A 16,489-nucleotide genomic window follows, 5' to 3' on the forward strand; every position below is an offset into this window, starting at 1 on the left:
GTCCAATCCTGGGTGGTTACAGTAATGAATGTAGCTTCGATTTCCCTAAAGGAAGCAGGATTATCTCTCCATGCGTGCAAAGGAGTGAAACCAGGTCTGGCGAAGCCTATTCCAACAGACATGGAGGTATCTGGTCCCCTTGGGGGCAAATTTCAAAGGGATGCCCCGCTGGTAAGCATGGAGGAGGCCCCTTCGTGGGGTAAATATCATGCGCTGTCAACCGAGGGCAAAATGGGTGAGGGAGGTGAGGGGATGGGGGAGCCCACAGAGCAAGGCAACTGAGATACAGGCAGAGGTTTCATGTTTAAATCTTTTTATTTTCTTCAGTAAACACTTCAGCGCACAGCTTCATTGAAAATAAATAGTCCATTTCGTTCATAAACAGAATGTAAAACAGTCAATGCAGTCGTCAAGAGGAAGCTAAGAATCAAATGACCCAATCCAATCCCCCCACACCCTTCCTTCTCATACAAATAAACCGAGGAGAAATAAGCGGGCTGCACAGATCTGAGCAGCAAGGAAATTTCCCGCGTTCACAAGCAGTTAAAGGTGAGTTTTCAGCACGCGGCACGTGTAAAATTAGCAATTAGGCATGGGCTCGTGTACACGCTATTTCCTAAACCCAAACGTACGCGCGTGAGGAAGCAGTCGCGAGCGTTAAACCGTGTGGGCGAAGGAAGGGGGCAGTCCAAGGCCAGTCCCGGGCAGGGCCGTCACGCGCTTTCCCAAAGCGACGCGGGTTCAGTCTGTCGCTCGCGCATATTTAACACCTGCTAAGTATCTGGTGGTGACTGAGAAAAAAAGGTCTTTACTGCCAGATACGGATGGGGTGAGGGTGCGGGTAAACTGGGAGGAGTTCAGGAAAAAGAACCTGGGGGGGAGCTTGATGATCTGCATATGGACTGGGCAAACTGGTGGGGTAATCGGTAAAACTGGTAATTAGCTTGTCGCAGGAAGGTTACAAAATTTCAGGAGTAACCTGCAAGGAAGCTGACTGGGGGAGGGGGAGGGTAATACGTGTGTAATCTAGGCATGTAAAATGTGCTTGGCTCGATTTTTTTAAATTTCACATCAAAATACTCAAATAAAACAATTTCCATCGCTTGTCCGGATAAATGTTGACTTATCCAGCTAAGTAGCAGCTTTGCTGCCATTTATCCGCATAAATCTTACAAAGTGCTACTTATCCGCCTAAATATCATAGGCGGATAAATCTTCAAATGTTACTTATCTGGCTACCTCACTTATAAGACTTAAAAAGCGCTATTTAGGCAGATAAGTAGCACTTTTTGAAACTTATTCGGCTATGTTGAAAATATATTCTGCGTCTCTTTTAAATGGACGTGAATGCTGTAGGGTAGATCTGCGAGTATTTTACATTGTGCGCACGCATTGGCGCACACAATACAACATACGTGAGCACGAGTGCGCATGCCCCCTACACATGCATGTTTGCTCGCGCACGTAGGGTACAAAAATAATCTCAATGGTTATACTGAAGCTGGTGAAGAAGCTGAAGCTTCTTGGCCTTATTATACAGTAAGGAATTAGTATATTGGAGACTGGGGTTTGGAGAAGCTTTTCTGAATTCTCAACCTTTTCTTTGGTTCACAGCTAAGCCATGAGCAATGGCCGATGTGAGTAGGATTTCCCGTAAAGTGATATCCAGACGGGGAAAGCAGGTGCAAACGTCCCAGTGGGGGCTTTCAAAATAAAATCCCTGTGCACGCTCTCTCCCCGCTCCTTACCGAACCCTCCCCTGTTCCTTTTTTTGCCTCTTGAAAAGTGCCCCGTGCTGTGACTGATCCCGGTACTTTGACCAGGGAGGGGAGGGGGGAAGGTTTTTGGGCAATTTTCAAATACCCCATGTCTCTGGGGGAAGCCATTTTGCCAATGACCCCTCCCTGAAGCACCACTGAACATTGACCTCTTCAGCTGCATCACAGAAAGATTTCTGTCCTTGAGAAGCTGGACAATTAATGCACATGACTTTAGTAGGAAAAACCACGTGAGCTCAATTGTGAAATATACAGAGCAAAAACTGTGATTTAATCGGTGCCAAGAGTTGCCGAATCCTGAGCACAGCACCAACACCCATTATTTTACATTCTTTTTCCTTTCATATTTTTTCACAGTACAATATGTGGATAAATGCTATCTACTGAGATGGTCAAGAATGATTTCAGTTTGGCTGTATGAATATCTGATAGTGCAAATGCAAGGTAGCTGCCTGCTGCTACTGCACAGGAAGAGACCTCCAGAGGTCAAGTTTGTTGGAGTGAAGAAGGTGAATACGCGTGGCGTTTGATTTAGCAGAGGTTTATTGGCCGGGCCCAGAATGAGAGGAAACTCGAGGCCCGGTCAGCCCCCTCGGCTTCCTCGCGCATGGTTAAGAGTCCTGCTCAGAGCAGAGTGCCCAGGAAACCCACGGAGATGACCAGGGCCAGGGAGCTGATGTGCAGATTTGTTGCTTCATTTGTCCCTTCGGTCATTGTTCCGTTCGTTCCTCCGCTCATTGTTCCGTTTGTCCCTCCACGGTGGTTACACAGGTCAGCCTGACAGCAGGAAACAGAAGCTTTTGCTCCGTTGAATTCGGTGTCCATAGTTGAGCACGATGGAGCACATTGTTTAGTGATACCACTGGTATTGTTGAATCCTGAACCAAGAAAAAATTAAAAGGAAAAAAAAATGCATTAAGGGGATGAATTTTCACAATGGTGCACAGCAGCAAGATAGGAGGTTATATCGCGGCTGAAAATGTTCCCTTAAATCTAATTGACTAAAACAGAGCCATAGACTAGATTTAAACCTTCTGTTCCTGCACACAGGGACGGTCGCCTAAACTTAGCTCTTCCACCTTGACGCAACCATTTCATTCTGTAGGAGAAGATTTTCAAAGTCTTGGTCTTGGTCCTAACCAGCCTAATTCTAAAAGTTAGCCACTGAGGGTCGGATTCAAGAAAGCTGTGTTTCTCATTCTGTGTCCATGGGAAATGACCTTGAAGAATAATTCCCTCCCTATCACTAGAAACATAGAAGCATGACTGCAGAAAAAGAACATATGGCCTAGCTAGTCGGTCCATCTGCCCAAATAGTTTAGCTTTACAATTCCCATCGCTCCCTCAGAAGTTGCCTGTGTTTATCCCATGCTTTCTTAAATTCAGATACCTTTTGTGTCTCCATCATCTCCACCGGGAGGCCGTTCCATGCACCCCCCACCCTCTCTGTAAAGATATATTTTCTAAGATTTCTCCCAGTCTATCCCCTTTCACCCTCATCCCATGACCTCTCTTTCTATAGCCTCTTTTCCAACGGAAGAGACTCACCTCCAGTGCATGGAAACCTTTTGAGATATTTAAACATTCCCTATCATGATTCCCTATCTCGCCTTTCTTTAGGGTGTAAATGTTTAGGTCTCTCCCCCTATGCTTTAGAATGAAGACCACTGCCCATTTTAGTAGCCACTCTCTGGCCCGACTCCATCCTGTTTATATCCTTTTAAAGGTGCGGTCTCCAGACTTGTACTCAGTATTCCCAGGGAGGTCTCACCAGGGATCTATACAGGGGCAGTATCACCTCCCTTTATCTGCTGACCAATCCTCTCCCTATGCAAACAAGCATCTTTCTGGCTTTTACCGTTATTTTGTCCACCTGTTTGGCCACCTTAAGATCATCAAATACAGTCACCTCCAGATTGTGCTCTTTCATGTTTAGAAGAATTTCACCCTTAATACCGTACCTCTCCCTTGGGGTTTTGCAGCCTACATGCATAACTCTGCACTTTGTAGTATTAAATCATAGCTGTTAGACCCCTAGAAGACCATTCCTCAAGCTTCGCTAGATCCCTTCTCATGATTTCCACATCTTCCTTGCTGTCTACCTTGTGCAGACTTTGGTATCATCAAAAATGTTGAAAAGGATTGATCCAAGGACCGATCCCTGAGGCACACCACTAATAATGCATCTCTCCACAACGTGAACTCCATTTACCACTACCCTCTGTTGCCTCCCACTGAGCCAGTTTCTAACCTAGCCAGTCACATTAGGTCCCATACCAAAGGTGCTCATTTTATTTGTAAGTCACCTATGTGAAGCATAGAAAGACTAAAGACCTGGGGGCACTCCATGAGGTTAGCATGTGGCACATTTAAAACTAATCGGAGAAAGTTCTTTTTCACTCAACGCACAATTAAACTCTGGAATTTGTTGCCAGAAGATGTGGTTAGTGCAGTTAGTGTAGCTGAGTTTAAAAAAGGATTGGATAAGTTCTTGGAGGAGAAGTCCATTACCTGCTATTAATTAAGTTGACTTAGAAAATAGCCACTGCTATTACTAGCAACGGTAACATGGAATAGACTTAGTTTTTTGGGTACTTGCCAGGTTCTTATGGCCTGGATTGGCCACTGTTGGAAACAGGATGCTGGGCTTGATGGACCCTTGGTCTGACCCAGTATGGCATGTTCTTATATTCTTATGTTCCTATGCATGTCAAATGTCTTACTAAAATCCAAGTACACTACATCTAACGCTCAACCTTGATCCAACTCTCTGGTCACCCAATCAAAGAAATTGATCAGATTTGTCTGACAAGATCTACCCTGCCTCAGATCTTGCAATCCATTAGATTCCAGAAATTGCATTAATTTGCTCACTGCAGAGGTCAGATTTGGGAGACTGGCCTAGATTGGCCACTGTTGGAAATAGAATACTGGGCTTGACGGACCCTTGGTCTGACCCAGTATGGCAATTCCTGTGTTCTTATCTTCTTATGACTAACCAGCCTGTAGTTCCTACCTTCCACTTCTATGAATAGGAACCACATTCGCCCAGCTCCAGTCCTCTGGAACTACTCCCAACTAAAGAAGCATTGAAAAAGCCATAGACCTGCCAGGGCTACTGTAAGTACCTTTAATACCCTTGGATATAATAGATCCCATCCATTCCCATCACCTTATCTATAGGTTTAGTGAGCTCCTCACGAACACACTTTTCTGAAAATCGATTGAGGTTTCCCTCACCTCCAATCTTATTTGTGTTTGTTTTATGTGGTCTGCTCCTGGCCCTCCCACAGTGAACAGAAATATTTGTTATATAATTTTGCTTTTTCCTCATCAGCCTCTACTTATTCCTCCCCTTCACCTCTGAGCCTCATAATTCCACTTTTGCACTTCCTTCTATCAGTAACACATCTAAAAGAGTCTTGACACCCTGTTTTATCACATTTACTATTTTTCTTTCATTTGAAGTTTTGCATTCCTGACTAGTTTCTCAGCTTCTCTTAGCTTTTTCAGATACTGTCGCCTGTCTTCCACTTTCTGTGATCTCTTGTGGTTTATCAACACTAACCTTTTCTCCCTTACCTTTTCAGCTACTTCTTTAGAAAACCATAGCAGCCTTTTTCCTTTCTTTACTCTCCTAATAAAAAAGATGAGTTGCCCTTGTGATATCTCCTTTTAGTTTTTCCCCACTGCCCTTCTGCTTCCCCCAGATTTTCCCTTCCAGCTAACGACTCCTTGAGATGCTCCCACATTTTAGCAAAGTTAGGTATCCTGAAATCTAGGACCCTCGCCTATGAATGAATCTTACATAAGAACATAAGAAATTGCCATGCTGGGTCAGACCAAGGGTCCATCAAGCCCAGCATCCTGTTTCCAACAGAGGCCAAAACCAGGCCACAAGAACCTGGCAATTACCCACACATCTTCATCTCCTGCGTTCTAATACTGAACCACACCATCCGGTGATCGCTGGATCCCAGATGATCATCTACAACATCAGAACCACTCTCCCCATTGGTAAGCACCAGGTCCAGTATCATCCTCTCCCATGGATGTTCTGCTATCAATTGACAGAACAGTTCTCCTTGCAGAGAATCCAGGATCTTCCTGCTTCTAAAAGATGTTGCAGTTGGGATGTCCCAGTCAACATCTGGAAGATTGAAATCTCCCAGCACTAGCGCCTCCCGTTTCATAGTAATTTTGTGAATATCCTCCAATAAATCTCTATCTATTTCTTCTGTTTGCAATGGAGGTCTTTGTAGACCAATATAAACAGATGTTCCACACCCTCTTTCCAGAGTAACCTACACTGCCTCCTTAGCTCATAAACCCTCCAATTCTGCTGCTTCAATATTAATTTGTATATGTAATGCCACTCTTCCTCCCATTCTTCCTACCTGAATAGATTGTAGCCCGGTATAACTATATCCCAGTCATGGTTTTCCATGCACCATGTCTCCATGACAGCCACCTCATCCAAATCACCTTCTTCCAAGACTGTCTGTAATATTCTATATGATTTTAATTCTTTCTAGTCCACTGATACAGATTTAGCAAGTCACAGGAGATCTGGAATTGGGTCACGTTATAAGTCCCATTTAGGAAAGCCCGGAATCTCTGCAGGATGTGATCCCTTTCCTTACACCAACAGAAAGAAAAGCTGTTGCAATGCAAGAGGTTTTCGCTCCACCCTGGCTCCTTCTTCCGCCGTGACTCAGGGAAGAGATCCCTATGGTCTCAAAATGCTCAGCCCTATCACCTTTTAGCTGCTGAATCACAGACAAACCTCCGTGTCCTCTCTCCAGGGCACATACAGCTCCAAGAAATGTTCAGATAGGAAGATTCAAGAAGAAGAAAGCAGTTTGTTTAATATAGGCCTGGGAGTGTGCAGAAGTCATGCAGCCTAGGAGTCACAGAGCACATTGCATAAACAGATTCCTAGAACAATTCCACTTAACCTTTGAGAAGTGTATCTGATATCACCCCTGGAGTGCACAGCCTGGCAGCATATTTTTGGTGCCCAAAAGAGCTACCAGGAGATAAAATGACTTTCCAAGCATAACAAGGAGAGTCAGTGAACATTCCTGAGGCACAGAGAGAGGCCTCAGTGCATCAGTGGTAAAGGGCATTTCATTCTGTGTCTCATGGAGTTCTCGTAACGCTTGGCTCTGTGCTTTAAGCAGCTGATCCCATCTCTTGCCTGGGCATCATTAAGTAGTCAGGAATATCCGCATTGCAACTACCGTGTGCAGTAAGTCATGCGCTGTGCCTGTGTCGCGATGCAGCGAGGTGCGGTGGAACTTACCCGGCGGCGGCACAACGGCGGTCAAGCAGTAGACGTCAGACGACGAGCAAACCGCCTCTGTCAAACAGTCGCTGTTGCTTTGCTGCCCCACGCATGTGTAACACTTCAGGGAGTGAGCTGCAAGAACACAGGTAACCTTAGTAACAATGTCCCATATTGATTTCGGCCTTCGGGCCTAGCTCGTGTTCCAGAGCCAAGCCACACTGACTGAGGTAAAGCCGCGGGGAAGATTCTGGAGGGCAGCAGGAGAAGGCAGAAAGGGGAGGAAGATGGGTGAATACGCCAGACCAAATGGGTCCTGGAACACAGGGACATAGACGCAAGGCTGAGTGTGAAACAAGGTTGTACTCTTAATTTGTTATATCTTTATGTCGCCTCAGTTACAAATTTACTGCTCCGTTTGCCTTGCGCGTAGCTGGCGTGGAGGTCGAGGTGAATAGCTTCTTGGGTAGGCTGGCAAATTTAAAAAAAATAAAAAAAAATAAAAATATATATATTGATATTCAAAGCCGGAGCAGAGGCTGAGAGGGAGCCTGAAGCGCGGCAAAGTGCAGAATGACGAGATTCTAATGAAGCATGTTCTAATGAAGCATGTTCTGCATGTTCTAATGAAGCATGTTCTAATGAAGCATGTTCTGCATGTTCTAATGAAGCATGTTCTGCATGTTCTAATGAAGCATGTTCTGGCCCACCTAGCACCACCTGTCTCCTTACCCCAGCCCTGAGCCTCAAGATCCCCCTTCAGCCATGCAGGGTGGAAGACTTCGCTGAAGACTTACAAACGAGACTCGTCATTCTTATTTCGATTTATTTACAACACTGAGAACATTTGCTGGAACAGTTTTGTTTCTATTTCATACTATAGCTGGCGATATTATATCATCGCCGCGTTTCAAAGAATTAATTCAGAGTTAAAAAAAAACAAACCCCACCCCAGAAGCACTGTTTAAATGAAGAAACCCTGTGCCAGCTTCAGAAGCAGTTAAGGGTAAAAGCGAAACCAGAAAAGAGAATTTTTAAAAACTTCAGCCCTGGCGTCCCGCTTACCGGCGTGCAGGCAGAGAGAGGCGGCCAGCAGGGAGAGCAGGACGGTCCTCATCTTCAGCCGATGTCTTCAGCCCGTAATAGAGGCAGGATCCACTAATGGGACTTTATATACTGTCTCAGTAAATGCTCTCAGGTTGTATTTGTCAGAGAGTGATCTAAACCATAAGGAAGCGAAACTTTCCCAAATTTCTGATTAAAATTGCCTTGCATTAGTCATGTTCTTCTGGCTGCCAAGGGTGGAGCCCCTTGATGGTGCCAGGCTCAGCCTGTGCCCCGTTGGAGTGTACTCGCCTGCTAGGCTTTCTTGTATTGCCCTGCTCTCATGTTCAGATGTTAATTATTTATACATATTGGGGTACCTTTTCAAAGGCTTAATCAGGAAGAACGGAGTGACGCGGGTAGGAAGGCTGAACCAAACTGGATTTTTCAGCCAGCTAAAAAGTTCACAAGTACTTTCCTAGGGTGCCAAATTTTCAGTCGACAAATGTGCACAGTAAGAGGGCCCGCAGAGATTTATGCTTGCATTTTAAAACTGTGTTAATAAAATACTGAGTATTTCTACCCCGAAAGTACGTTCATATGTTCCAGTGCACGTGCGTATTTGTAAATCAGAAAAACACATGCTTTCTTTACCCATCATGTGCAGGTGTCTTACACGAATATTAACTGTAAAATGTGCATGCAATAACCCGGAGATAAATGCGGAGGCAGGTAGAGGCAGTTTATAAAGAACGCTGTACTCCGCTTATGATAATATCTACTCGTGTGTGTGTACCTGAAATAGCGAGTTCACCCGAATCTCCACCAGTTAACCCAGACCTCCCACCCAAAACCTGCAGAGAAAAGGCAAGCGCAACGTCACTTCCGTAACTTAAATTAGCAGGCGTCCAAGCGTCTGGACAAGTTTGGTAATGTCTGCGTGAATACTGCTTACAAAATAAAAATGTACGTGTGCACTTCCGAACCTTGCTCCAGGATGACCCGAAATCACCCTTCCCCCCTCCCCCCCTATTATACGAATGCCAGACACTGCGACTATGTGCATGTTTGCTGTTTCCAAAATAGCATCTAGGTGTATCCATGCTACTTCTGTGTATATGTGCTGAGGTTACCTTTTGACCCCAATGCATGTACTTTTCACTGTAGTGACTGTAGGTATTCCCGAGAGACTCTCAGCCGCTCTTAAACCGATGACCATGCATCCACTACCTGGACGCCCAGCTTAAGCCCAGCAGGACTTCTCCTCCTCATGTTCTCGGGGTCCTTTTTTTGCGTAAATACTTTTCTGCCTTGTTCTTCCTTTCCATCCCCCCTTTTTTGTATATAGTTTTTAATGGCTTTTATTCTTTTCAAAATTAAAAATTCTGTTTTTTGAAGTTTACCAAGTATTTTTTGGTTTGTATGTGCATGCTAGGTGCCATCTCACCTTTTACTGCACTCTCCTTCAGGGCCCACTGCTACTCACGCACGCACACACACTCACATGCACAAAGGAGCTTCAGCCTGAACCAGGAGATGTGCACTAAGTTAAGCATTCGTTGGAAGTCTCCTTCCCAAATAATCCTTAGCAACCCATAGCGGTTATAGCAAGGAAGCATGCATTGAGCATTACGCCTCTCCTGATAGCTGATCTGCCCTGCCTTCAACGATGTCCAACGCCCACAGCAACACAGCAGGAAACAAGGGTAACCGAAGCAGTCTTCCTGAACGGGATTCCTACTCCCAGCAAATGGAGTCTGCGCAAGTCACTAGGGAGGGCACAAATGACCAGTTTTATTATGTCAAGTCCACCAACAAAGAGCACTAAACAGGTCCTGGATATCAAAGTCAATACACAAAAGGTACCATCTATAGAACTCAAATAAAGAATTAGCTCAATCCAAAACGACCGTCGGTACAGTGATGAACTTTGTACAGTCGGGACAGTGCTATAATGCTTATAAGCTGAATTACAAGGATTTACAAACATTTGAAGAAACTTACATAAAAAAATGAGCTAAGATAGTTTATTAACATTCTCATACAGGCTGTTCAGCCGAGAATAAGAGCCGCAGATGATGAATAGACCGAACAGTTCAATTGTTGATAGTTGAACACGTTATCAGGCTTGCCTATGCGGCTTCTTATTTAAACCAACTTATTGTTACAGACCTTCGGGTCGATTTGGATTGAGCTAATTCTTTATTTGAATTCTATAGATGGTACCTTTTGTGTATTGACAGTTTTATTATGCAACACGGTGTTTAGTAGATGCTGACAAGATCCCGATTCCCCATGCCATTTAATGCATCTACTGCAGCATCATCGGAATTGCACAAACTATCTCCTCCTGGCCCCAAACCCATCTGCACCCTCACTCGAGCAGCAGGCTGTAAGGATGTGCAGAAATTGGTTGTGCAGAATGTACCCAACTCCCAGATTTAAGGTTTGAATGTTCTCTTGTAATCAACTTAGCAGGGTTTGTGTCCTTTTAAGTGGAATGTAAGAATTTTATAATAAATAAATCAAGCACTTTCAGGAGGTCTCTCCCTGAAGCAAAGCCGAGAGCACCGAGAGGCCTACATAAGTACTAAAAAGTCATAACAAAAACAAAGTGGAAGCACTACACGACAGCATCAAAGGAAAAAGAGGTAGTGCCGGTAGGTGCTACGTTCTAGAAGAGCGCTATTGCATGAGTTACAACCACACCCTCCTATCTCAAAAAATGAAAGTGCAATAGTGCAAAAGAACGTTTCATTTTTGGTACCTGATCCCAGATTTGGAATGTATAGTCCCAACTTTAAATCAGTCAAAAATGTACCGAGCGAAAACAAAACCATAAAAACCTACTAACCTACTAAAAACAACGTATAAAAAAACAAACAGCCGGTTCTTCCATGATCACCTTTGGGACAGAGGAGGGTCTCAGGACTCCGTACCCCCTGGGTAAGTAACCCTGACAGAGGGTTTCCATAGTGCACAGTCCCCTGAAAATGGAAATGGTATTCATTTATTTAAACTTCTTAATTCTGATGCCCAAAGCAATGTGCAAATGAAAGAAATATAAAAGCATCCAATAAAAATACAAAGCATAAGTAAAAAAAAAAATCATACCTAAGACTAAAACAAGATAAATAAAAACAATCATCAAGCATAACAATAAACTGTACAATATGGATATTCTGCATTCCAAACTGGCTCTTATAGTGCACCAGACAAATCGATTAAAAGCCCTCTGGGTTTTTAAAAGGTGCTGAAACTGAAAATAGTCTGAAACCCTTAGGACGCGCTTTCCACAACCCAAAGTGTGTGTTCTGGTTTTTGCTAACATATATTTTGAAAGAAGGGATACACAGTTTGCCATGCTATAGGGAACGAAAGCATTTTACTGGCTCATATTTCCTAATCGTGTTCATTAAATACTGAGGTCCAACTCCATGAATAACTTGAACGTAAGACAAACAATCCTAAAATGGGATGTAAAAGAGACCAGAAACCAATGAAGAGATGCGAATGCTGGTGAAATACGATCCTTAAAGTGTGTACCACTTGAAGTGCATGCTGCAGCATTCTAGATATCTGTTAATAAAGTTATTAAAGTAAAAACTACAAAAAATGAGTATGATTATGTACTACATACAGCACAGTCTATTGGTGAGCCTCAGATAGAAATGGCTTTAATGTGTGAACCTATCTCAATAAAAACCACGCTCACTGACATAATGATGGGATATGTTGCTCGAATGTGAGGCGACTGTCCAGACTTTTAACTTGCACCTTGGAGGAAGGAAGTACTCCATCTAAGTAAACTTGACCTCACTCAGCCTTTGTGCTACTGAACCAGATTAGACATAGCCGGCATTCAAACACTCGTTTCCTTCCTTAACCAATTCAGACAAAGCTTTTTTTTCCCCGTGGTGCAGCGAATCTGTAAACCATCGGCTAAGCACTGAGTTTTAAATCCAAAAGCTTTGATATTTGCAAACTGCCCTCAAGGTTGGGGGTCCCCCTTGCCCTGGTGCCCCGGTCAATCAGGTGAAGATAAGCAGGGGCCCACCAGGTTTTCCCGGAGCAGGTCGCACCTGAAAATCCTCTTTCCTGCCAGGTGTAGTGTAACCAGGCACAAACACTGGGGTAGGGAGGGAAAGCAGGGATAATGCTTGGAACCGCCCTACGTAAGGAGGATGATTGAAGAAGTCTCTGCAACCAATGATCCCGAGGTAATTTATTTAATAATTTTATTATTGCTATGGAAATTACGAACTGGTTGGCAGTACACGATGAAACATGTAATGAAGAGCTTTCGGATGAGTAATTCTAAACATTACCACATGAACTGGCACATAGAAACCAATTAAAAACCTTGTCACATTCAAACCTTTTTTTTCTTTCAGTAATAAAATACCTTAAAATGCTGTTAACACGGACCAAGAAAGAGACTTTGGGTTAATAGTGCCTGGAGATCTGAAGCCAGTAAAATGAGATAAAGTGATAGCTAAAGCCAGAAGGATGCTGGGCTGCACAGAGAGAGGAATAACCAGCAGGAAAAAGGAGGTGATAATCCCCTTGTACAGGTCCTTGGTGAGGCCTCACCTGGAGTACTGTGTTCAGTTCTGGAGCCCGTATCTCAAAAAGGATAGAGACTGACTGGAGGCAGTTCAGAGAAGGGAGATGAAAATGGTGTGAGGTCTGTATCGGAAGATCTATAAGGAGAGGCTGAAGGATCTGAATATGTAGGGGTGATATAATGCAGACCTTCAGATACCTGAAAGGTTTTAACGACGTACAAACTTTAAACATTTTCCATTAGAAAGGAAACAATAGAACTAGGGGGGTCACAAAATGAAACTCCAGGAGGGACGACTCAGAACCAACGTCAGGAAATATTTTTTCACGGAGAGGGTGGTGGATGCCTGGAATGCCCTTCCAGAGGGCTGATCCTTTTCCATAAATGCCTGGTCATCCTCTTAGCTCTTTTCAGCAGGGTTTATTGGTGATCCCACCACCTAATAGAATAAGACTGGAGCTTGCACACAAAACATCTTTTTCAGCTACTTTGTGCCATTCTCATGAAATCAGCAACCATTCTGTATTAAACTTGAAAAAACGTCTTAAATTTTGTAAAAATCTGAAAGCCTGGTTGTTTACACAGGTGTTTAATCTGGATTAATATTTTATGTGGCACATTTTCATTTTAAGATATTGTTTTATATTATAGTTACTGTTTATTTTATGACTGTTTTATTGTTTACTATAGGATTCTATGCTTTTTTGTTTGCTTGATACTTTTCTCTACATTTTACATTTCTCTACATTTACTTTTCTCTACATTTTACATTTTACCATGATGGTGTTTCACTAAATGATGGTATATCAAATAAATAAGTAATAATAATAATAATAGTAATAATAAAATAAAGAATGGGCTCTCCACACACATTCCATCATCTTAAAAGTTGGTTCAGCCTGTTGGTAAGTGGATGTGGAAGCAAAACAAGTGATGATTCATTAATCCAAATGGAAGTTGTATACGTACAAGGAGGAATAATGAATATTGCTTAATATGAGAGGATATATAGGACAGAGTTACTAAGAATAGTATATGATGTCAACCAGATATTAAGTAAGGAAGGATCATACCCGGTGACGTTGCTAATTAAATTAAAAAGTAATGATAATGATAAAAATACTAAGGGGAAGCGATACTGACATAGAACAAGAGACAGTAATAAGGTAGTGCTGATGAAAATTATATATTGGTAAAAGGACAAAGATGTAAATATTTAATAATAATATAGTGAAACAGTGTTATTGAGGAAAGACAATACAAACCAATAGGAGATGATGAAATTAATTAGAATATATAGAAATAGAGAAACATGACAGCAGAAAAAGACCATGCAGACTATCTAATCTGTCCATCCACCAACTATTCATCTTTACAAGCCCTAGCATTCCCTCAGAGATCCTCTGTGTTTATCCCATGCTTTTTTGAATTCAGTTAGACAGATACTGTCCTTGTCTCCCCCCTTCTCATCGGGGAAGCTGTTCCATACATTCTCTGTAAAGAAATCTTTCCTTAGATTACTGCTGACTCCACCCTATTTCACACTTATCCCATGTTATAGAGCCTCCTTTCCACTGAAAGAGACACACCTCCTCTACAGGAAAACCTTGGAGGTATTTAAATGTCTCTCTATCATATTTATTTAATTATTTACTTGGGCATTTTGAATATCGTCATGCCAAATGAAGATCACAACGGTTTACAATATCAGCATTCCTATTCTTGGTCAACAATCACATATTGTGTGTGTTCGCATTCACATTCTAGGCTAAAATCACAATAAATGTATGTTCTGGTTCATATTCATATAAATTCTAGGACATCATAATAGTGATGAGATAATCTACGTCATATTTGTACATTTTAGGTCGACACATCTGAACATATGGATTCTAATTCTACTTACAAGACACTTTACGTTGTGGTTTACTTATTGCTCTCTACACTAACATTATCTTCAGTATTGACGTTGATATTATCAGCACATTGGTATTTTATGTTAAGTTGTATGCTTTTCTAAAGAGTCACATTTTCAGTTCTTTCTTGAAACTCTTTCTTTCTGTTATCTGATGTAGGGATTCTGGTAGAGAGTTCCACAACTCGGGGCCCACTATGGAAAACATAGGGTCTCTTATCTGCGTTAGGTGTGTGTTCTGAGTAGAAGGAACCATTGGAAGTCCTTTGTTTTGTGATCTTAGGGCTTTCTGTGGTGTGTAGAGTTGAAGTGTCACACCTAATAAACATGGGTTAATATTGCTGATGATATTAAAAATTAGTGTTAATACTTTATAATGAAGTCTGAATTGTACAGGAAGCCAGTGCAGTGCTATTAGCAAGGGGGTGATGTGTTTTAATTTCCTTGTTCCTAATAAGAGTCTAATGGAGGCATTTTGAAGTAACTGTAGTGGTTTTAGAACACCTGATGGTAGGCCTAGTAATAGGGAGTTGCAGTAGTCCAGGTTTAAGAATATTAGTGATTGTAAGACAGTGCGGAAATCCTGTGGGGTAGATTTTATAATTTTGTGCAAGCGTGTACTTTTGTTCGCGCACCAGGCGCGAACAAGAGTACGCAGGATTTCAATAGATACGCGCGTAGCCTTGCGTATCCATTAAAATCCGGGATCAGCGCACGCAAGGCTGCCGATTTTGGGCAGCCTGCGCACGCCGAGCCGCGCAGCCTGCCTCCGTTCCCTCTGAAGGAACTTTCTTTCGCCCTCCCCTCACAAGGAACTTTCTTTCGCCCTCCCCTCACCTTCCCCTACCTAACCCCCCCCCCCCTACCTTTATCGCTGGATTTACGCCTGCCGGAGGCAGATGTAAATCTGCGCGCGCCAGCGGGCTGCTGGCACGCCATCACCCGACCCAGGGGCTGTTCCGGAGGGCGCGGCCATGCCCCCGGAACGCCCCGGGCCGAAACCAGGCCCGCGGCGCCACCCCCGAAACGTCGCGTCACCCGCACCACGCCCCCGAAACGCCGCGTCACGATCGCCACGCCCCCTAACACTCCCCCCGGCACACCTCCCCATGCAAGCCCCGGGACTTACACCTGTCCCGGGGCTTGCGCGCGCCGCCGAGCCTGTGCAAAATAGGCTCGGCGCGCACAGGGGGGGTTTGGGGTAGGTTTTCGGGGGGTACGCGCATATCCCTTTGAAAATCTACCCCTGTGTTGTTAGCAATGATGTAATATTCTCAGTTTGGTGTATCCTGTTTTGATTAATTTGCTTATGTGATTTTTCATAGTGAAGTTCTCATCGATCTGCATTCCCAGGTCTTGTATTTGATCCGAGGGAGTAATAATAATAATAATAATGCCTAGGTCTAGGGTTGGTGGTTTGATTATCGTGTTATCTCTTCTTAACCATACAATTTCAATTTTTTTAGGGTTTAGAGTTAGTTTCAGTTGAGAAAGTTATATGTCCTTCATGTATGTTGACAGAGACGACATGTTTTTTCAAATGTTTTGTCGAATTCTCTCACTAATTGTACATTGTCCGCCTATAGGAAGAAGTTGATACCTAGATTTGCTAGTAATGTGCATACAGGTAATTTATTTATTTATTTATTTATTTATTTATTTATTAACTTTTATTTACCGACATTCGTGAAGCACATCATGCCGGTTTACAAAGAACTCAGGTGGGAGATACAATGAAACAATATAACAATATAATATAATATAACAATATAACATTATAACAAAGTGAACAAATAAAACAGTACAGAAAAAAAAATGAAGCCATGGGAGCCGAATTGAGGGGGGGGGGGGGGAAAGGGGGGGAGGGGAGGGGGAGGGTGGGCAAGGGGTAGGAGGGG

The 16,489-nt window shown here is 43.2% G+C and overlaps 1 protein-coding gene across 1 annotated transcript; it reads right to left on the reverse strand.

Annotated features, from left to right (window-relative positions):
- Positions 1 to 296: 296 nt before the first annotated feature.
- Positions 297 to 8,639, reverse strand: LOC115085769 (lymphocyte antigen 6E-like). The gene is made up of 3 exons (XM_029592153.1): positions 8,131 to 8,639; positions 7,084 to 7,200; positions 297 to 2,656 (listed from the first exon to the last, which is right to left on the reverse strand). The coding sequence occupies exons 1-3, from the start codon at positions 8,180 to 8,182 to the stop codon at positions 2,403 to 2,405; spliced, it is 423 nt and encodes a 140-aa protein (XP_029448013.1). The 5' UTR covers positions 8,183 to 8,639; the 3' UTR covers positions 297 to 2,402.
- Between the last annotated feature and the right edge of the window lie 7,850 nt (positions 8,640 to 16,489).

Source organism: Rhinatrema bivittatum, chromosome 2 (assembly GCF_901001135.1).
Source record: "Rhinatrema bivittatum chromosome 2, aRhiBiv1.1, whole genome shotgun sequence".
Taxonomy (NCBI): Eukaryota; Metazoa; Chordata; class Amphibia; order Gymnophiona; family Rhinatrematidae; genus Rhinatrema; species Rhinatrema bivittatum.